At 46.6% G+C, this 22,202-nt stretch overlaps 1 protein-coding gene across 4 annotated transcripts in view; it reads left to right on the forward strand.

Annotated features, from left to right (window-relative positions):
- The window catches only part of KLHL12 (kelch like family member 12), an 82,635-nt gene that overhangs the window by 50,126 nt on the left and 10,307 nt on the right, over window positions 1–22,202 (forward strand). For all 4 annotated transcript variants that reach the window (XM_073542547.1, XM_073542546.1, XM_073542549.1 and 1 more), the window contains 5 exons: window positions 4,496–4,602; window positions 14,026–14,221; window positions 14,388–14,546; window positions 14,625–14,723; window positions 14,802–14,988. In XM_073542547.1, coding sequence (XP_073398648.1) covers window positions 4,496–4,602; window positions 14,026–14,221; window positions 14,388–14,546; window positions 14,625–14,723; window positions 14,802–14,988 — 748 coding nt within the window. The remainder of the gene's footprint in view (window positions 1–4,495; window positions 4,603–14,025; window positions 14,222–14,387; window positions 14,547–14,624; window positions 14,724–14,801; window positions 14,989–22,202) is intronic.

The following is a 22,202-nucleotide window of genomic DNA, read 5'->3' on the forward strand; positions in this document are numbered from 1 at the left end:
GACACCCGCAGCAGAGCAACCATGCGCGAGGTAGGGCACTTTCTTCATTTGGGCCCAGAGGAACCACTCGTTGATATCAGCAGTCCACATCCCGGGCGTGGAGATCTGGGCGGCAGACTTCCTCAGCCGGCAGGGTCTTGCGTCTGGGGAGTGGTCACTACACCCTGAGGTCTTCCAGCAGATTTGCCCGGATGTGGACCTGATGGCTTCCAGGGTCAACGCCAAGGTGCCCACGTATGTCGCTTGGTCCAGGGACCCGCAGGCAATCGATGTGGATGCGTTGGTTCTGCCATGGAACCAGTTTCGCCTCCCATATCTATTTCCCCCGCTGCCACTACTTCCGAGAGTCATCAAAAAGATCAAAATAGATGGGGTTCCAGCAATTCTGCTGGCCCCAGACTGGCCCCGTCGAGCGTGGTACACAGATCTAGTGCAGCTGCTCGCCGACGTTCCTTGGCAACTGCCAGAGCGCCCGGATCTACTGTCCCAGGGCCCGATCTTCCACCCGAGCTTAGGGGCCCTGTGTTTGATGGCATGGCCGTTGAATCTTGGATTCTAACCCAGGCGGGGTTTGGGCGCGAGGTGGTCGCTACAATGGTTAGTGCGCGGAAGCCTGCCTCAGCACGTATTTACCATCACACCTGGAAGGTTTTCTTTTCTTGGTGTCGAGGCCGTGGTTGTTCTCCACTGAGATTCTCTATCCCCAACATCTTGACCTTTCTCCAGTCTGGCCTAGACTCAGGGTTAGCCCCAAGCTCCCTCAGGAGACAAATATCGGCTTTATCCATCCTGTTCCAGCGCAGAATTGCTACCAATTTGCAGGTGAAGACTTTCATCCAGGGAGTCTCCCATTTGGTTACCTCCCTATAGGGCGCCCCTGGACGCCTGGGACCTTAACCTGGTCCTAAGCGTTTTGCAGGAAGCCCCATTCGAACAGCTACAAGATGTCTCTTTGTTGTACCTTTCCTGGAAAGTGGTGTTCCAGGTGGCCATAACTTCTATCAGGCGGGTATCGGAGCTGGCGGTCTTATCCTGCCGAGCCCCGTTTCTCACTTTCCATAAGGATAAGGTGGTTCTCAGACCAACCCCTCCCTTTCTGCCGAAGGTCGTTTCCTCATTTCACATTAATGAGGATATTGTCTTGCCCTCCTTTTGTCCAGCACCGGTACACCGTGTGGAAAAGGCTCTTCACACGTTAGACCTGGTAAGAGCCCTCCGGAGGTACGGGTCACGGACGGCACCCTTTCGTCAGACAGACACGCTGTTCGTGCTCCCCGAGGGTCGCAGGAGGGGACTCACTGCCTCAAAATCGACCATAGCCAGATGGATTCGTTTCACTATTCAGGAGTCCTACCCCATCAAAGGTGCGTCGGTTCCAGCAGGGATCAGAGCACACTCTACTCGGGCAGTGGGCGCCTCTTGGACGTTTCGGCACCAGGCTTCGACGGAACAGATTTGCAAGGCAGCCACCTGGTCCAGCCTGCACACATTTGCCAAACATTACAATATCCATACTCAGGCCTCAGCGGATGCGAGCCAGGGTAGAAGGATTCTCCAAGCAGCGGTGACGCACCTTTAGACATGAGGTGTATGTAGCTTGGATCGGTGAGTCAACTCCCACCCAGGGACTGCTTTAGGACGTCCTACAGTACTTGTGTCCCCCAATGAGGCGAAGGAGAAACATGGATTTTTGTGACAAACTCACCGTAAAATCCTTTTCTCCGAGATGCTCGTTGGGGGACACAACACCCACCCTGTTAGCCAAATGGCTCTTGTTTGTTTAATTAATATGCATTTTCGTTTGATATTATGGTGTTTTTTTTCTGGACATGTTGTTACCTGCATTAAGGCTGATTTTGTTGTTCTCCTACTGCTTTTGCACTAAACTGATTTCCTCCCGCAATCGGGGCGAGGGTGTATACGGCGGAGGAGGCGCTAACCTCTTTTTTTCACTTATTGTCAGCCTCCAGGCGGCAGTAGCATACACCCACAGTACCTGTGTCCCCCAATGAGCGTCTCGGAGAAAAGGATTTTACGGTGAGTTTATCACAAAATTCCAAGTTTCAAGCTGACATGTGATAGAAAAAATTGTAAACAGAAGTTCCTCAAGTGATGGATTTTATTGCTTCCGTTAGTGTAGTACCTTTTTGTTAGTATAGCTCATGAATTACACACGAACAACCCAAATATGAAGAAGTTATTCTGCAATTGGATATTTATGAGCTTTAACGTGTTCATGAAGCCATAAACCTGTCAAATAGAGCTGTGTAAAGGCTGCCATACACATTGGTTAAGTCACTAAACCCATCAGTTTCAGTAGGACTACATCTAATGTCTATAAGTGGGGCACCCAACTCTGTCCCCAACTTGTTAGTTTGGAAGAGAGGTGAGGATCGGGCAGATAAAAGTGCAATACAAAGATAAGCTGCCACCAGGGGTTTTGGGCAGTGGCTTTCTATACTCTCCCCTTTAGGTGCTTGGTCGAACATTCATGAATATGAGGAATTCTGGAGAGCGGGATGTAGGGTCCTCTTGAGTTTATTTTTATTTTTCATCTCTTTAGGATACAATACTAGTTTCTCTGAAAAAGAGAATGTGCTGGGTGATCAAGAGCTTAAAGGGAACTTGTTGTGTCCAGAAATTTTATTTACCTGATGATATAGGGATAATCTGCAGGTAAATGGCATTTAAACCCTGTGTAGCCGGCTTACTAGAAGCGTGCCTATAGGGAGTCAGCAGGGCGGTGTAGGCAGCAGTGACTATAAGCTGTCAGTAAGATGTGACGCCAGGTAAGTATGACTACACAAACAAGAAATAGATCAACATTTTTTAATTATGTTGGTGTTTCCTTACTGTATATGAGACAAAGTAGTTAAACTGGGATCACGTTTGAGAAGAAGGGCGACATGTCCAGAGGGAAAACCATCAAGGTATGTGGACATGACTGACTCAGTAGGTCACATTCATAATCTGAATAACCTCGCATTACTTGGGTATTCATACTACAATGACTATTTTCTGGCAGTCCTTCTATGTTACCTCATATTAATGTGCTCTTTGAACTATTGTAGATATATACGTATATGTATCGATTTGGACACTTTCCAGACCCTACCAACTAGCTATCATGCTGCTCTGGTTTTGAGCAGGGTATATCGTGTATACATTGTTGTCTGCGACTTGTCATTATTATAGCACTTTTGATATTTTACTGCACTCTTGCGTCTGTTATATATCTGTATATATATCTAGCAGAAAAACCATCCTAACTCCATCTTACAGGGAATGTATATATGTGATCTATTCAGTCGTGTCTTCATCCTCTGATGGGTTTTCCTCAGGTGTTGTCACCCTTTTTTGCAATCATGACATCCCATGGTTAGCTTCTTGTAATCATGCTGGTATATCCTTATATGAAATATAGATGTTGATATATTATCTGTGTGGTTACTTACATGGTGTCGTATCTTACTGTAGGCTTATAGTCAGTTTTGATGATGCATATTCAGGTACATTATACTGAGACAAGGCATAACTACAGTTTACCCTTTTTGTCACATGTGTATTGACTACATATGCCTTCTATGATTTAGCAGTTCTTGGTATATTCACTATACAGGGAGTGTGGGTAAAATGCTTTATCCTTTTCCTGCACTTTGAAAGACAGCCTGCTCTACACACACTTACAGGCTGGCATCATTGCTCACAGTATAGTGAGTGGTGGTTGTCACAGATTCCCTGCACTGCCCTTTTGACTGGAGACGAGCGGCTGCAGGGATAATAAAACTTATTTTTCTCCCTGTAGCCGCTGCTCCATTAAAACGGCTAAATGGGATTTAAAATTTAACCTTCAGATAATTGCTAGTTTCTGGGCATGACAGGTTACCTATAATGAGCAGCGGTGCAGGTGACAAATGATAGCTCAGCCTATGGGCAAAACTATTAAAAATTTAGACACAAAATACTAAATGGTAAATCAGCTTGTTGGGGCTTCCCCACATGGTATAGGGGGTACTGAGAAGCCATCAATAAAGTTGTATTACAAAGATAGTACATTTCTAATGATGAGCAAGCGTGATATCCAAGTATCTTGGGTGTGCTCGAATAATATGGTCGAGTCCTTGCGGCTGCATGTCTCGCAGTTGTTAGGCAATCCATGCATGTGTTGCGGCTGTCTAACAGCCATGGGACATTCAGCCGCAGGGACTCAAACATATTATCCGAGCATGCCCAAGATCCCTGTGCGTGCGCTGATAACACCTTATCCAAGCACGTTCGCTCATGATTATCACCTGAATTATATGGCTGACTATGATAACCATTGTGCATCGGACCCGCCAGAGTAGGAGCCACATTTACAGGCATGAAAGCACAAAGGAATTGCTATGATGAGAAAATACCTTTTACAAATCAAAACTTCCCAAAACAGTTACAAATAGTTATATCCGTTTTGTTCTTGTGTATTTCATTATTTTATTTGTATCTATTTTTTAAGGCGCTAATGAGGTGCTGCTTGTCATTGGTGGATTTGGTAGCCAACAATCTCCTATAGATGTAGTGGAGAAATTCGACCCCAAAACTCAAGAGTGGGGTTTCCTTCCGGTGAGTTCATAGGATTCTGATAATGATATTCACTGTACAGGGAACATCTATTCTAGGTCTTGAGGACATGCAATAATTTATTATTTTTTTTTTTTTTATAACTTTTTTAATTACATTTTCAGTATCAAACACAATACAAAACAAATCGGTGATATAGCTTTCTCAAGCATTACGCAATTATTTTTTGTAGTTTTTGTATCGGAGTGCAGCGTGATCCACAGCTATATGTGGTCTAATGTGGGTATGTAAAAAAGCAGCTATTCTGCAATTGTTCTTTAAAGAGTTTTCATTGTTTTTACTTTTTTTTTTCATAAATCAATGTACACATGACAATAAACTTCGTAATATACAGGTGCATCTCACAAAATTAGAATATCATCAAAAAGTTAATTTATTTCAGTTCTTCAATGCAAAAAGTGAAACTCATATATTATACAGAGTCATTACACACAGAGTGATCTATTTCAAGGGTTTTTATTCCTGTTAATGTTGATGATTATGGCTTACAGCCAATGAAAATCCAAAAGTCATTATCTCAGTAAATTAGAATACTTTCTAACACCAGCTTGAAAAATGATTTTAACTCCTTAATGACCGTCAATACGTCTTTTAACTGACCTGAGATATAAGAGAATATCATCCTCCTACAGGTGACCATCCAGCATCTGTCAGCTGTACACTATAGCTGACAACTTGCTGCATCAGCCACGATCAGTGTTATCGTCGTCCATATCTGTTTAACCCCTTAGATGCAGCTGTCAATAATGACTATAATAATAAATGCCCTAAGCAGCTTCCGGTTGTAACAACTTCCGTCCAGTTGTAACCGGTGACGTCACCGCACACCTCTTTCCATGTTAACCCTCAACACACACACTCCTCTCACCTTTCACCATCTCCACTCACGTCCACTCACTCTTTCACTCCACATACGACCCTTTCTCTCACTCCGTCTCTCATACTCACGCCGTCATCGCCGCTGATCCACGATCCCCGAGATCTTCCGCCGGCACCATCCTGGATCCAGACGTCCTCCACGCCGGCGACATGTTCTTGCGGCGACGCCATTTTGGATCGGCGAAATCCCACGATAGTCAAGATGGCGTCGCCGCAAGAACATGTCGCCGATGTGGAGGACGTCGGGATCCAAAATGGCGTCGGCGAAATCTCGCGAGATTGCTAATTTTTTAAAAAAAACTGTCAAATTTCTGATATTTTTATAAATAAACACAAAACATGTGAACCTAAATTTACCATGATAAAGTATAATGTGTCACGAAAAAACAATCTCAAAATCACTGGATTTTGTCAAAGCGTTCCAGAGTTATTACCACATAAAGTGACACTGGTCAGATTTTTAAAATTTGGCTCTGTAACTAAGGGGTTAAAATCCGAAATGTTGACCTACTGAAATGTATGTTCAGTAAATGTGCTCAGTACTTGGTTGGGGCTCCTTTTGCATCAATTACAGCATCAATGTGGTGTGGTGTGGCATGGAGGCGATCAGCCTGTGTCATTGCTGAGGTGTTATGGAAGCCCAGGTTGCTTGGATAGCAGTCTTCAGCTCATCTGCATTGTTGGGCCTAGTGTCTCTTATCTTCCTCTTGACAATACCCCATAGATTCTCTATGGGGTTAAGGTCAGGCGATTTTGTTCTCCAATCAAGCACAGTGATACTGTTGTTTGTAAACAAGCTAATGGTACTTTTGGCAGTGTGGACAGGTGCCAAGTTCTGCTGGAGAATCAAATTTCCATCTCCAAAAATCTTGTGCGCAGAAGGAAGCATGAAGTTCTCTAAAATTTCCTGGTAAAACCTTGCACTGACTTTGGTCTTGATAAAACAGTGTACCTACACCAGCAGATGACATGGCTCATGCCGGGTTATAGAGATGCGAGACTTATGCGAGTTTCTCACATGTCTGACCGCGGCCTTATGAAGAGAATTGCTTACACAGGAATTTTTTAGGGGCTTTATAGGAAAATGGGTGTGAATACATATGCAGATGTCAATTTTTAGTTATTTGATCATATAAATTTAATTGATTCCTATATTTTGCTTACTTCTCGTCACCAACTTAGACTATTTAGTGCTGATGCATCACACACATGTCGGATTACAAAATATTTAAAACAGGTTGTAATGTAAGAAAATAGGTAAAAAGCCAAGGTAGATGAATACTTTCGCAAGCCACTGTAGATTCTTTCCTGTATTTGCTTTTGCAACTATCCTCACAGACGTGCAGCTTCCCGGATCACAAAAAGGGTGCTGTTGGAGCTGCATGTGACTGGACCTGTCCATCAGTCTAACCTCGCCCCATCTCTGTGCTATTCATGTACGGTGGATGTCACTAGCAGTTTATTATGACTGATGTCGCCGTTCATTTCAGTCAACCACTTCTCTCCAGTGGCAGTATGGAGGCAAATCTTAGACAATGCTGACACGTGTAATAGACAGTAAAGTGAACAGAGCTGGTTGGCACAACAAGTAAAATAAAGGTTTTTGAGGAACTTAAAGGGACCCTGCCACCATGAAAATGCAGTGCAATCTGCAGGTACCATGTTATAGAGCAGGGAGACTAGATTGATGCAGTGCCTTGAAAAAGTATTCATACCCTGTGAACTTTTCCACAGTTTTTCACGTTGTACCCACAAACGTAAATGTATTTTATTGGGAGTTGCCAACACAAAGTAGCAACTATTTGTAATGTTTAAAGTAAATGATATATGTTTTTCTAAATATTTACAAATATAAATCTGAAAATTGTGACATCAATTTGTATTCAGCACCCCTGAGTCAATACTTTGTAGGACCAACTTTCACTGCAATTACCGCTGCAAGTCTTTTTGGGTATGTGTCTACTAGCTTTGCACATCTAAAAGCTGACATTTTTGCCAATTCTTCTTTGCAAACCAGTTCTAGCTCAGTGAGATTGGATGGAGAGTGTCTGTGAACACTAATTTTCAAGTCTTACACAGATTCCCAATGAGATTTAGGTCTGGACTGTGACTGGGCCATTGGAACACATGAACATGCTTTGAACTAAACCATTTCATTGTAGCTCTGGCTGTCTGTTTAGGATCATTGTCCAACTCTAAGGGGTCCTGGGCGCTGTGCGTCGGGAGGGGGAAGCGCCGTCCGAGGGTCCCCCGGGGGCTCAGCGTCCCAGCGGGCGTAGGAGCAGCACGGCCCAGTGTCCTGGGGCTCTGCCGTGGCTGCCGCGCCGCCCTCCCCCCTTCGCCATGAATACAGGAGCTGCCGCTTCCGGGTCGCTCCCCTCTGACGTCGCACGCAGGGCACGCTAGGAAGGGGCATGCCCGTGTGACGTCGGGAGGCGGCGCCGAAATCCAAGATGGCTGTGCCCATCAGGAAAACGCCGACCGGTAAAGGAAGATCCTGGCGGCATGGCTGTGGGTGTAACCGGAGGAGGCGGAGAGTGCAGTGGATCCCCCTTATAAGGGGGATGACCACAGAAGACGCACTCATGCCCAAAGCTTCACAATGAAAGTGGGGCAGGATGAGCAGCAGCGTCAGCAGCAGCAAGAGCTCTCGCCAGATGCCAGGCCGAGCCGCCAGCATGCCAGGAGCAGCCGCTGAAATGGGAGCGGCAGTCGTAAACGTGACCGGCATGGCTCTGAGACGTCCAGAAGAAATGTCATGAGCGCATCTGAGGAGCCTCTGAGATCGGTACCCCTGAGTGACAGCGGTGGTGAGTGATCTATGTGAATGTCACCCTTATGGTAACAGGGTTCCATTTTTTTCTGATTGGTCACTAGAGGTCGAGGAAGTCTAGCGGCAAAACAAAGAATAGAGAGTGCGCCCTATGCAAACACCCGCTGGCAGATCAGTGGCAGAAAGACCTCTGCGCTGACTGTATAAACAAAATCATACAGGATGAAACCCCTGATTTGGTGACTAGCCTTAAGGCGTTAATACAACAGGAGGTAAAAGGCTCCCTAAAGGCAGCCCTTAAAAAGAAGGATAAAAAAAGCCGTAGAAGGGATTCTGATTCGGAGGCCTCGCTAGTGCAGAAAGGTCGGGAAAGATCCCTGTCCCCCTCCACCTCCTCTTCCTCTTCTCAGTCCTCAGAATCCTCCTCGGACAGCGATATAAGGGGCCGTCCGTGTTTCCCAACAGAGGACGTGGAAAAGCTGGTCAAAGCTATCAGGGCTACTATGGGTCTTAAGGAGGAAAAGACTCCTAAGTCATTGGAGGATGTGATGTTTGGAGGAAAGGAAAAAAACGCACCTTCCCTGTAAATAAGATAAAGGCCTTAATTGACAGGGAATGGAAAAAACCTGAGAGGTCAGGGGGCTTGCCTTCTACATCAAAAAGGAAGTACCCTTTTGAGCAAAAGCATTCAGAGACCTGGAAAAAAGTCCCAAAAATTGACGGTGCCGTAGCCAAATCCTCAAAAAGGTATCTTTACCATTAGAGGACTCTGGCGTGCTGAAAGACCCGCTTGATAAAAAAGCAGACGATTTCCTGAAGCATATCTGGGAAGCTTCGGCAGGTGGATTAAAACCAGCGATAGCTGGTACTTGTACTGCTCGTGCCCTCATGGTCTGGCTACAACAAATAGAGGACCAGATCAAGGATAGAGTTCCTAGGGATGAAATACTGTCTAATCTGACACTGGTACATGGAGCAGCGGCTTTCCTAGGGGATACCTCTGCAGATTCCGCAAGATTGACAGTCAGAGCAGCAAGCCTGTCAAATGCGGCGAGACGAGCCCTGTGGCTTAAAGGGTGCCCAGGAGATTTGCCATCGAAACATAGATTATGTTCCATTCCGTGTGATGGCCAATTCCTCTTCGGAAAAAACTAGAGGAAATTTTGGAACATGCGGGGGATAGGAAGAAAGGCTTTCCCCGATTTCCGGGAGAGCCCAAAAAGCAGCCCTTTCGGAGGAGAAGATTTAACAGGGGGCGTCCCATGGGAGATAAGAAAAATTGAGACTTTAAAGAAAGGAGAGGATCGAGCTATATGTTTAAAGGGCCCTCTACTTCCTCCAAAAAATATCCCCAATGACATCAGGTCGGAGGTAGGGGGAAGGCTTTCTCTCTTCCTTTCCGCCTGGGCAAATATCTCCCCCAGTACATGGGTCCTAAACATAATCAAGGACGGTTTAAAAATAAAATTCACCCGTCCGCCCAGGCATACCTTTATAATGAATATAGAAACTTGGCACACACAGTATATATGATTTCCAGTGAAAAAGTGATTTTTCATATACAGTACATACAGTATAGACGTTTCAGTCACATTGACCTTCATCACAGTACTATGTATTGTACTGCTGTCATTTTCATAATGTTCAAAAGAGGGAGAGCCAAAAGGTAAGTGGTCCCCACTTTGGTCAGGCTCCTCTGACCCGCGATGGATGCCGTGTCATTGCCCTACATGCTGCATACTGACCGGACCGACTCTTCAAAGCTTTGCCTTTTGTCCCTACTCCCGGGGCGACCACTTACCTTTTGGCTCTCCCTCTTTTGAGCATTATGCAAATGACAGCAGTACAATACATAGTACTGTGATGAAGGTCAATGTGACCAAAACGTCTATACTGTATGTACTGTATATTAAAAATCACTTTTTCACTGGAAATCATATATACTGTGTGTGCCAAGTTTCTATATTCATATGATTACGGACTAGGATCCTACTTGTTGCACCACCACTTTATAGCTGTGCTAAACGGTTTTGTGTTATACCTTTATAATGACACCCCGAAGGAGAGCCCAAGAGCAGCAGCTGGCTCTGGAGACGGAAGTCCTGGGACTAGTGCAAAATCAAGTGCTACAAGAAGTCCAAGTGCAAGAAGAGGGAAGGGGGTTTTACTCCCCCCTCTTTTTAATACAAAAACCTGACGGCTTTTGGAGAACCATAGTCAACCTGAGGAGACTCAATCAGTGTGTAGACAATTGTTCCTTCAAAATGGAGTCAATCAATACGGCCACAAAGATCCTGTTCCAGCACTGCCTCATGGCAGTGATAGACTTAAAAGATGCCTACTATCACATCCCAATTCATCGGGAGTATCAAAAATACTTGAGAATAGCGCTCTATGTCCAAGGTCAGGTAAAGCACTACCAATACACAGCCCTTCCGTTCGGCTTGTCTACTGCCCCCAGAGTGTTCACCAAAGTGATGGCCGAAGTAATGTCTTTTCTTCGTTCCCGGGACATAGTTTCTTGTCGTAGGGAGGTCGGAGACCCACTGCACACACCAAGTGAAGGAAGTGATATCAACCTTAGTAAGACTAGGATGGATAGTAAACATCCCCAAGTCAAGATTAACACCAGTAAAGGTGCAATCCTTCCTAGGGTTAATACTGGACTCCGAGCGACAACGCTTCCTCCTGCCAGAGAACAAAGTAACCAAGATAAGGGGCCTAGCTCACACAGCAATACAAAGGCCAGCTATGACACTGAGGAACGCAATGTCCCTTTTAGGCTCGATGACATCATGCATACCCACGGAAGCGTGGGCACAGTACCACTTAAGACAACTACAGTGGGAGGTTCTGTTAGCACAGAAACAATTGAAAGGGCATTTAGAGGGCGAACTATGTCTCTCAGTGGCTGTAAGAGATTCCCTGCTCTGGTGGACTGTAGAAAAGCATCTAACAGGCGGTGTTCCGTGGCAAAAACCAGTCAACGACATCATCACAACAGATGCGAGTGCCACGGGATGGGGAGCACATCTAAGATCCCACTCAATACAGGGAACCTGGTCCTCAGTAGAGAAAGCCGTGAAACATTTTCTCCCCTTGCTTCAGGGCCGCCACACTCGAGTCATGACGGACAATCAGGCAGTGGTAGCCTACATCAACCACCAGGGAGGAACGAGATCTCGGGGCCTCATGGAAATATCAGATCTACTTTTCCAATTAGCAGAACAACATCTGTTATCCATCACAGCACTGCATATAAAGGGGGTATAAAATACACAGGCAGACTTCCTGAGTCGCAGGAACATAAGACAGGGGGAATGGTCCCTAAACCCCCAAGTCTTCCAACAAATAGTTCAAGCCTGGGGCAAACCAGAAATAGACCTGTTCGCCACCGCACGCAACAGAAAGGTCAGGAAGTTCTGCTCACTAAATCCAAGAGAAAACCCCTTCGCAGTAGATGCCCTACAATTACCCTGGAAGTTTATCCTGGCCTATGCATTCCCCCCGATAACAATGATCCCGGTAGTAGTCCGGAAAATCAGGGAGGATCGAGCGAGAATAATTCTTATAGCTCCATTTTGGCTGAGGAGGCCTTGGTTCTCCCTTCTGAGACTCATGTCAGTGACAGATCCATGGATACTACCGGAGGTTCCAGACCAGCTTTCCCAGGGACCAGTGGTCCTCTCTCAGGTGAAGGGCTTCCATCTAGCAGCCTGGAATTTGAGAGGGCGCTACTGAGTCACCAGGGATTCTCTCCAGGGTTAGTCTCCACCTTGTTGAAAAGTAGGAAACCTATAACATCCCAAATCTACGGTAGAACATGGAAAAAGTTCCTAGACTTCCTGGGGGAACCTTTAGGGGATGTAGCTCCAGTGTGACCTATTCTAGAATTCCTACAGTTGGGGCTGCAACTTGGGTTAGCCACTAACACCCTCAAAGTCCAAGTCTCAGCTCTGGGGGCCCTACATAACTGCAACCTAGCAGCCAATAGGTGGGTGTCCCAGTTCATAAAATCTTGTGGCAGGTCTAGGCCGGTCATTATCCCAAAGATGCCACCTGGGACCTCAAACTAGTCTTAGAGGCTTTAACTAAGGATCCCTTTGAACCATTATTAGAGCTGTCGCCAAAACTACTCACACTTAAAACTGTGTTACTGGTAGCCTTAACATCGGCCCGTGGAGTGAGCGACCTGCAATCTTTATATTCCCTCCATATACGCAGATCTTGGATGATCGAGTGGTTCTAAGACCAGACCCGGCCTACCTCCCCAAGGTAATCCAAAAGTTTCATAGGACTCAAGAAATCTCCTTGCCATCTTTCTGTAATAATCCTAGAAACCCTGGGGAGCAAAAGTTCCATACATTAGATGTAAGGAGGGCCATATTACAGTATATATCAATAACTAGTCAGTGGAGGAAAGATCAGTCCCTTTTTGTAGCCTTTCAGGGTAGTAGAAAAGGGCACGGGGTAGCTAAGAGTACCATTGCCAGATGGATCAGGGAGGCCATTATGTTATCCTACTCTGCAAGTGGCGCTCCGGTTCCAGAAGGCATCAAGGCTCGCTCCACCAGAGCCGTGGTTACCTCCTGGGCAGAGAAGGCTGAAGTATCAATTGAACAAATTTGTAAAGCCGCTACTTGGTCCTCACCTTCGCCTTTTTTTAAAGCACTACCGACTTGATCTATCTTCCTCTACTGACCTAACCTTTGGTAGAAGGGTGCTGCAAGCGGTAGTCCCTCCCCTAAGGTGTCTTATTCTACAAAATTCTCTCATGTGTGCCATCATAGAAGACGGGAAAACACCAAGGTTACTTTCCGGTAGCCGGTTTTTCCGGAGCCCATGACGGCACCTGTATATTCCCGCCCTTATCACTCCTTTGGTGTGCACTATAGTTTGGGTGTTTTTTTAGTTAGATATAATGTGGTGATAATTTTACCATGTGTACTAACCCGGGGGGGGCCTCTCATGCCCTGTAAACCAACTGAAGCGAGGGAGAGGTACCGCCCTTTTATCTTCAGTAGGGTTCCTGTCCTGGCTGGGCGGATCCCCTCTCTCATGTGTGCCGTCATGGGCTCCGGAAAAAAACGGCTACCGGTAAGTAACCTTGGTGTTTCTATAGTTCCAATAATCCCGTAGCACTTTACATATCAGAAGGGACTTGTGCAGACAATAAAGACCATTTCATCCAATAAATAGAGCTTGACTCTCCCTCGGGCATCTTTCCTTCTCCCCATCCCACCACCTTTTCTCCCTTCTGACAGCTCCCCTTATTGTTCTGTTTTCCATCTTCTTATTGAAAAGTTTGTACAGTTACTTTGATGTATAAAAATCTAAAAATCACTGTTTGACCTTTTTAATTGAAAATTTGAACTGTTGCAAATAAGAAAAAGAGAAGGGTACAGTGTCATATCTTACATTATCCCCAGCCATCCTGTATCCCACCCAAAAAATCCATATAAGGGGAGAGACAGAAAGAGAAAAAAAAATCACATTCTCAAAAAAAAAGAAAAACTCAAATTAAACCTATAATCAATTTCTGCCAAATATTCTAAAACTACATATTTGCATTGCAATGTCTTTGATAAAGTTTTTTTTTTTTGATTAAAGATGTTTTGAGGGGCTTTACCAAACCAATACCCTTTAACTGTTAGTAAGTCCGGTCACCAAAATCAAGATGTACCTCTGAGGGGTGACTGATAATGTCGTATTTCTGTATGGTATTTACAACTCGTATTATTTCTGCTCTGTAGAGTATTACTCGCAAGCGCCGCTATGTAGCAACAGTATCACTTGGGGACCGTGTCTACGTCATTGGAGGATATGATGGCCGTTCCCGACTCAGCTCTGTGGAGTGCTTGGATTACACCACAGAAGAGGACGGCGTGTGGTACTCTGTGGCTCCCATGAATGTTAGGCGAGGCCTTGCTGGAGCCACTACATTAGGAGGTACTGAAATCGTAAAATACTGTGGCCATCTTGGAAAACAACATGCGTATCCATTGTGGATAAATGGTCATTTATTTGCATGGGTTTGGGCATGGTGCCATGAGCGCTGGACCTCAGTTTCTAAAGGTTTTCTTTGATTGTGTAACATTGATTTATATTTTCTTAGATATGATTTATGTCTCGGGAGGATTTGATGGAAGTCGTCGACACACCAGTATGGAACGCTATGACCCTAACATTGACCAGTGGAGCATGCTTGGTGATATGCAAACCGCACGTGAAGGAGCCGGCCTTGTGGTTGCCAATGGGGTTATTTATTGCCTAGGTGAGTGAGGGAAGAGGTGCCCAATTGGCATGGCCGGGCACTGGTTTTACAGGATTTCACTTTGCATGTGACTTTCAGGTGGTTATGATGGTTTAAACATCTTGAGTTCTGTAGAAAGATATGATCCTCACACTGGGCACTGGAGCCACGTGACGCCCATGGCTACTAAACGGTCAGGTAAATAAGACTTCTTGTGTCTTTTATTTTTCTGTAGCTCTTCAAAGATGTGTGCCAATGTTTGTTCTGTAATTGCAGGTGCTGGGGTGGCACTTTTGAATGATCACATCTACGTAGTTGGCGGTTTTGATGGCACTGCTCATTTGTCATCCGTGGAAGCCTACAATATTCGTACAGACTCGTGGACAACAATGACTAGCATGACTACACCACGCTGTTATGTTGGAGCCACAGTTTTACGTGGTAGACTATATGCCATAGCTGGGTGTGTATTTTGAATTGTGAACATAAAACATTTCTTTAAAGTTATTTCAGCTTAAAGGGAATCTGTCAGCAGGTTTTTGTTATGCATTCTGAGATCAGCATAATGTAGGGCAAGAAAGCCTGATTTCAGCGATGTGTCACTTCGCAGTCCTTCAAGCTCATGGAAGTCACACAAAATATTAAATATGACTCTAATAGCACCACAACTTCATTCACCAATGTTATGCAACATATATTTGTATTTTAACCCCTTAATGACCAGGGGTATTTTTGGTTTTACATTTTCATTTTTCCCTCCCCTTCTTTCCAGAGCCATAACTTTTTTATTTTTTCGTTTATATGGCCATGTGAGGGCTTATTTTTTGCGGGACGAGTTGTACTTTTAAATGACATCATTGGTTTTACCATATCGTGTACTCGAAAACGGGGAAAAAATTCCAAGTGCGGTGAAATTGCAAAAAAAGTGCAATCCCACACTTGTTTTTTGCTTGGCTTTTTTGTTAGGTTCACTAGATGCTAAATCTGACCTGCCATTATGATTCTCCAGGTCATTATGAGTTCATAGACACCAAACATGTCTATGTCCTCTTTTATCTAAGTGGTGAAAAAAAATTCCAAAGTTTGCTAAAAAAAAAAAATTAAAAAAAATTGCGCAATTTTCCAAGACCCGTAGCGTCTCCATGTTTCATGATCTGGGGTCGGGTGAGGGCTTATTTTTTCCGTGCCGGACTGACGTTTTTAATGATACCACGTTTGTGCAGATACGTTCTTTTGATCACCCGTTATTGCATTTTAATGCAATGTCTTGGTGACCAAAAAAACGTAATTCTGGCGTTTTTAATTTTTTTCTCGCTACGCCGTTTAGCGATCGGGTTAATGCTTTTTTTTATTGATAGATCGGGCGATTCTGAACGCGGCGATACCTAATATGTGTATGTGGGATTTTTTTTTTACTGTTTTATTTTGATTGGGGCGAAAGGGGGGTGATTTGAACTTTTAGGTTTTTTTTTAATTTTTTTTATTTTTAAACATTTTTTTTTTTTTTTACTTTTGGCATGCTTCAATAGCCTCCATAGGAGGCTAGAAGCTTGCGCAACCCGATCGGCTCTGCTACATATGGGCGATGAGCAGATCGCCCATATGTAGCAGATTTACTGCTGTGCTTTCAGCGCCGACCACCGGTTGGCGCTGAAAGCCATATGCCTGGAACAACCATAGAGGTCTCATAGAGACCTCTGGTTGTCCAGGCAACATGACGCCGACCCCCGATCACGTGACGGGGGTCGGCGATGACGTCATTTCCGGCCCGGCGGCCGGAAATGCTATTTAAATGCCCGCTGTCAGCATTGACAGCGGCATTTTACTAGTTAATAGGCGCGGGCGGACGGCGATTCCGCTCGCGCCTATTGCGGGCACATGTCAGCTGTTCATAACAGCTGACATGTCCCGGCTTTGATGCGGGCTCAGCGCCGGAGCCCTCATCAAAGCAGGGGAGATGTCTGATGACGGACTGTGTCCGTCATTGGACATTAAGGGGTTAAGTTAATTATTTGTTTGAATATTACATTACTTTCTGTGGCCGACAAAACTTTTGTCTTGCCAAAATCTGACCATTCTGTGTCCATTAAATGATCAATATTTCTGCATTGATGCTAATTTATTTTCTCCTACGCCACATTGGGGGACACAGACAGTGGGTGTTATGCTGCTGGCCACTAGGAGGACACAAACACAGAAAAAAGTTAACTCCTCCCCTGCAGTATACACCCTCTCGCTGGCTGGGAATTCCCCAGTTCTTGCTTAGTGTCTGTAGGAGGCACTTGGGTCTGGCTTCAGACCCCACCGTTTTTATTTTATTTTTGAATTTTCTGTAAATTTTTATTTTTTAATTAACGGAGTGAAGGGGGCGACGGTTCCTTTCTACGGCCCGCTCTCCCCCGAACCAACAATAGGCAAGCACGCGGAGTATACCTCCCCGTACACTTTCCTGCGACGACTGGGGCTGATTCTTCTGGCGATGGTTCCTTTACGGTCCCAGTACCCCTCACGGATACGAGGGCGAGTGCACGGAACGCACGAAGAAGATATGACCAGCGCTTTCGGATGCCCTGAATCAGCCCCATAGCTCTCTGTCCCCCTGCCCATTGGGTGGATCGATTGAGCAATACCCCTGTTACAACCCCTCCGGCTCGGCTACATCGTCCGGGAGCTTTTTTTACCTCAAGATCTGAGATGGGATGAAACCTGCAGGCTCCTAGACAACGCAGATGAAGTGAGCACCGGATTGGAGGTATGGGGTCGGGTCCTGGTCCCTGGGAGAAGTGCTGACCAAGTCTCAGCGGCGACATACCGGCACCCCGTCGCGGCCCCCCGCTCCACCCTTCACCCGGCACTCGCCGCGTGTAGGCCCAAAAATTTAGTCCCTGGCTTTTCGGCCTACTAGGTCGCAATAGTGCCGCCTACTGTTAGCGCCGCCGCCCAAGTCTTTGGCGCCTCTCGCTCTGTATGAGAAGCGCCCTGCTAGTCTCGGGGCCATGTCCTTAACCCCTTCTCTGCTCCTCGGGCTCTGTGATGGCTGCGGGGGTGCGCGTACGGATGGACAACACCTGGTGACGCTACACGGCCACCGATATTCCTCCTAGGGGCACAGCGTCAGGACCGCGGGTAAGCTGTATCTGCCTCAGAGCAAAGCTTAACCCCTTCGCTGCACATTCCCTGCAGCTGCAGCCCAGGCTCTGCTTGTAACCCTTTCACGGGTACTATGTCTCAGTCTAAGGAAGCAAAAAAGGGGCTATTAAGAAGCGCACTGCGTTCTTTACCGCTGGTACCTATTGCAAGACTGCCTTGCCCAGTACCCAGACTAATCCGCTATGCACGGATTGCGACCCGGCTTGTGCTAAAAACGCCATCCGCCACCGCTGCATTGTGCTCCCTGCGTTTAGTCCCCCTGTGTGGGTCGCATCTTTGTCACGGTCTGTGGAGTCACTGACCAAGGCTATAGACTCCTCCGGGAATCCTCTTTAAGTCAGAACGTGTCTTTTCCGCCCGAGGAGGGCTTTGGCGACGGCTGGGAACTGTCCGCCAGCAGGGGCCGTGTTCGTTCAAGGGATCTTCAGGTCTCTAGAAAGCGGACCTATGACGTGTCCCCTAGTTACGCTCGCGATTCAGCTTCGGCGACTTCTGTCTCTCGCTCTACCTCGCCTAATGTTCGCAGAGAACGTCTCTGAATTCGAGTCTGACATGTCAGTCCCTCAGAATTTCCCAAATGTCCATGAATCGCTTGATTCTTTGACAGTCAGTCAACAAGTTTCTGACGTTGGACGAAGAGAATATTCCCACTCCTGAACACGGTTATCTCCTTTAAGAAGACTAAACGTGTGTGCAGGGTATTTGCCAGCCATCTGGAGTTGAAGGACATTGTCTAGAAATGAAGGAACCGACCACATAAGCGGTTCACAGGGCAAAAGCCTATCGAAGCTAAATACAACTTTACTCCAGATCTAATGAAGGATTGGTTACAGTCCTCCTCGGTGGAACCTCCTGTATTGTGCCTTGCTCCTAAAACACTTTGATCCGTTTCTGAGGGCTCTTCAGTCAGAAACCCCTCCGATTGTCAAATTGGCTACCTCGCCAGTTCAGTTTTTGGAGCTTCAGGAGCGTTCCCCGCCCCCCCCCCATCTTGCGCAGCGACTTGAGTGGCTACGGCAATGGCCATTTGGGCAGTAGTCTTAATTACTGGCTTCCAACGTAGTAATCTCCGGAGACAACCAGTGTCGCCAAGCAGATAATTCACGCAGGGGATTTTGCAGTAGACACCTCTTTAGATGCCGCTAATTGCGCTGCTAAGGCAACCGCTAATGCAGTCTCCATCAGGAGAGCCCTATGGCTATGCGACTGGCGGGCAGATTCTACCTCCAGAGACTTCTCTGTCGTATCATACTGGTCGCCTGTAGAGTAGATTTCTTCCCCAACAAGGGGCTGCCTGCCCGTTTTTCGGAATCAACAGCCGACTCGTTTTTTGACCTTTTTCGCAACTCCAGCTGGTCCCCCACAACCTTCTCTTCCGGATCAGGTCGGTCCCCGCGTTGAGACAGCGGTTCCCAGGTCTCTTGCAGACCTAACCGCTCTTGGAAACCCAGGCCGACAGCATCTGGATCTAAGGAAGCAGATCCCATAGATCCTCTACTCAATGACTTGTTGTGGTATCCGGCAGACACCGATAAAGTAGGCGGCTGTCATTCAGTCACAGCCTTCCTTCGGGCCATTCATGCGCCGCAAAGGGACGTAGTCATCCTTCCGGTCCCTCAAGACGAATGGTTCAGCGTCGTTTTATTCAAACCTTTCTTTGTGGTTCCAAAGAAAGAAGGAACGATGCGGTCCATACTGGACCTCAATCTGTTAAATCAGTTTGTCAAAGTACGGCAATTCCGAATGGAATTCCTCCGATCGGTGTTGCCTCCATGCAAAAGAGAGAGTACCTGTCATCCAGCAGTTCCTGCGTTTTGCAATTCGAGAAGAACTCTTCTAGTTCATTTCCTTGCCCTTCGGTCTCGCCACCGCCCCCAGGGTCTATACCAAGGCCATGGCGGCTGTCATAGCCATTCTCCACGCTCGGGGAGTGGTGGTACTGCCGTATCTGGACGTCCTGCTGATCAAGGGTCCATCCCTTCCAGCCTGCGAGAAATCCGTGGATATCACAGTAAATACACTTTCTCGCCTGGGTCGGAAGATAAACTTCGAAAAGTCTTCCCCAACACGGTCCAGCAGATTTCCCTTTTGGAATTGATCTTGGACTCTTCCCGCAGGTTGGTAATTCTCACTCCAGAAAAGGCCTGAGCCTTACAACAGGCAGCGCGGACTCTTTTCCCAACCGGTTTCTCACTCCATACGTTTTCAGCATGATAGTTCTCCAAAACATGGTGGCAGCGATGGGAGCGGTCCCATTCGCACAGCTCCATTTCCGCCCTTTACAACATGCGTTGCTGTTAACTTGGGACAAGAACCTGTTCTCCCTGGACCGCTGGTTCCTTCTGTCCCTGCGGGTCAGACGAGCCCCCAAGTGGGGGACACTGAAATCCTCCCTGAATTAAGGGAAGTTCTTTCTCCCAGTACGATGGTCGGTGGTGACCATCGACGCCAGTCTCCTAGGCTGGTGTGCGTTTTCTTCTTCGTCACCACACGGCACAGGGCCGTTGGTTAATTTGAGTCACGTCTCCCCATCAACATCTTGGACATTCTGTTAGGGAGAGAGTTAAATTAACCCTTCAAGGTTGAGCCAGTGATGTCCAAATTATTCCACGGAGTGTTGCTAGCAACTCAAATGACCACACAGAGACCGGGGTCTCTGTACGGGAGGATCGAGACAGATCACTAGTCCCCTTTATTTTAGTCACTTCTTTTATAATCTTTTGCTTAATTATGCACAGTTCTCAACCACCAATGGCATCATGGTAATACTTCACTTTATAAGCCAATAATATTGCAAGAAAACCGGAAACTACATATATGTCCGTATCCAAATAGCATAGAAAGCAATATAATGGCATATTCTTCAGAGTTTTACACCCCCGGTTCCCTTATCTTGCACCTGATGGGAACAGTCTGGTTTCATGACAGCCCATCCCAATTACAAAAATTTATCTTGCAGCAACAAAAATGGAGAAACGAAACCTTCAGAGAAATGGAGAAGTGAAACTTCAGCTCTGATTTTAGTTTTAACCCTTCACATTTCGAGCGATCAAATTAGCTCTACTGAGTTTCCCCTATTTCCTCGCAGGTCACCTCATCAGGATCCAATCCAACAACGCCATGGCTGTGGTGTATATCAACCGTCAGGGGGGTACTCGGAGCAGTATGGACATGCACGAAGTGAGTCACATCCTCCATTGGGCCGAAACCATCCATTCGCCCATCTCAACAATCCACACCCCCGGGTGTGGACAATTGGGCGGTGGGTTTTCTCTGTCGCCAAGGCCTTGCCTCAGGAGAGTGGTCTCTTCATCCGGAAGTTTTTTTCAGCAGATCTGCCATCGCTGGGGGACTCCAGATGTGGATCATATTGGCCTAAAGACTAAACAACAGAGTTCTTCGATTCATTACCCAATCGCGTGATCCATGCGCCATCCGAGCAGACACCCTAGTTCTGCCGTGGCACCGGTTCCGGCTACCGTGCATTCTTCCCTTGTTCCCAAGGGTCATCAAGAAAATTAGAGCAGAGGGAATACCAGTTATCCTAGTCGCGCTAGATTGGTTGCGCCGGCCATGGTATGCAGAAATAGTACAACTAGTCGCCGGCGTTCCCTGCTGACTTCCAGATCGCATGGATCTACTCACAGGCCCGATTTACCACCAGAACTCCGGGGCCCTGTCTTTGACGGCGTGGCCGTTGAATCCTGTTTTTTTAGCACAGGCTGTTTTTTCTCCCAATGGGATCTCCACCATGATTGTTAGGAAGCCCGTGTCCATGCGCACTTATCACCGCACCTGGAGAACCTTCTTTTCGAGGTGCAAAGATCATGGTCGATCCCTACTGGTGTTTTCTATTCTTTCCATATTGGAATTCCTACAATCCGGATTAACGTCAGGTCTCGCGCTTAGCTCGCTCAAGGGCCAGATTTCAGCCTTGTCAGTGCTATTTCAATGCAAAATTGCCACCGGACTTCAGATGAAGACATTCAGAGTGTCTCCCTGGTGGCGCCTCTATATTTTAAGGGCCATTGGAATCATGGGACTTTAACTTAGTTCTCGAAGCCTTACAGGAGGCTCTTTTCGACCCACTGCAGGACGTACCACTAGCTATTCTCTCTTGGAAGGTGGTCTTTCTAGCGGCAATTATGTCAATTACACAAGATTCTGAATTGGCAGCCCTGTCCTGCCGTCCTCCGTTCTTGAATTTTCATCAGGACGAGGCAGCTCACAAGACGTTTCCGTCTTTCCTGCCTAAATTCGGGTCTTCTTTTCATCTCAATGAAGAAATTGTTTGGCTTCCTTCTGTCCAGCTCCAGTCCATTGCATTGAGAGGGCCTTCCACACCCTCGATAAGGTCAGGGCTCTGAGACGGTACATCTCGCGGATGGCTCCCTTCCACAAGTCAGTTGCCCTGTTCGTACTTCCACAGGGGCATAGGAATGGTCTAGCCGATTCAAAACCACGCTAGCCAGACGAATTTGCTTGGCTATTCAGGAATCCTACCGTGTCCGGGACACACCTGTCCCA

This window comes from Dendrobates tinctorius, unplaced genomic scaffold (genome assembly GCF_039654945.1).
Source record: "Dendrobates tinctorius isolate UK_male_01 unplaced genomic scaffold, ASM3965494v1 ptg000127l, whole genome shotgun sequence".
In the NCBI taxonomy this organism is placed as follows: Eukaryota; Metazoa; Chordata; class Amphibia; order Anura; family Dendrobatidae; genus Dendrobates; species Dendrobates tinctorius.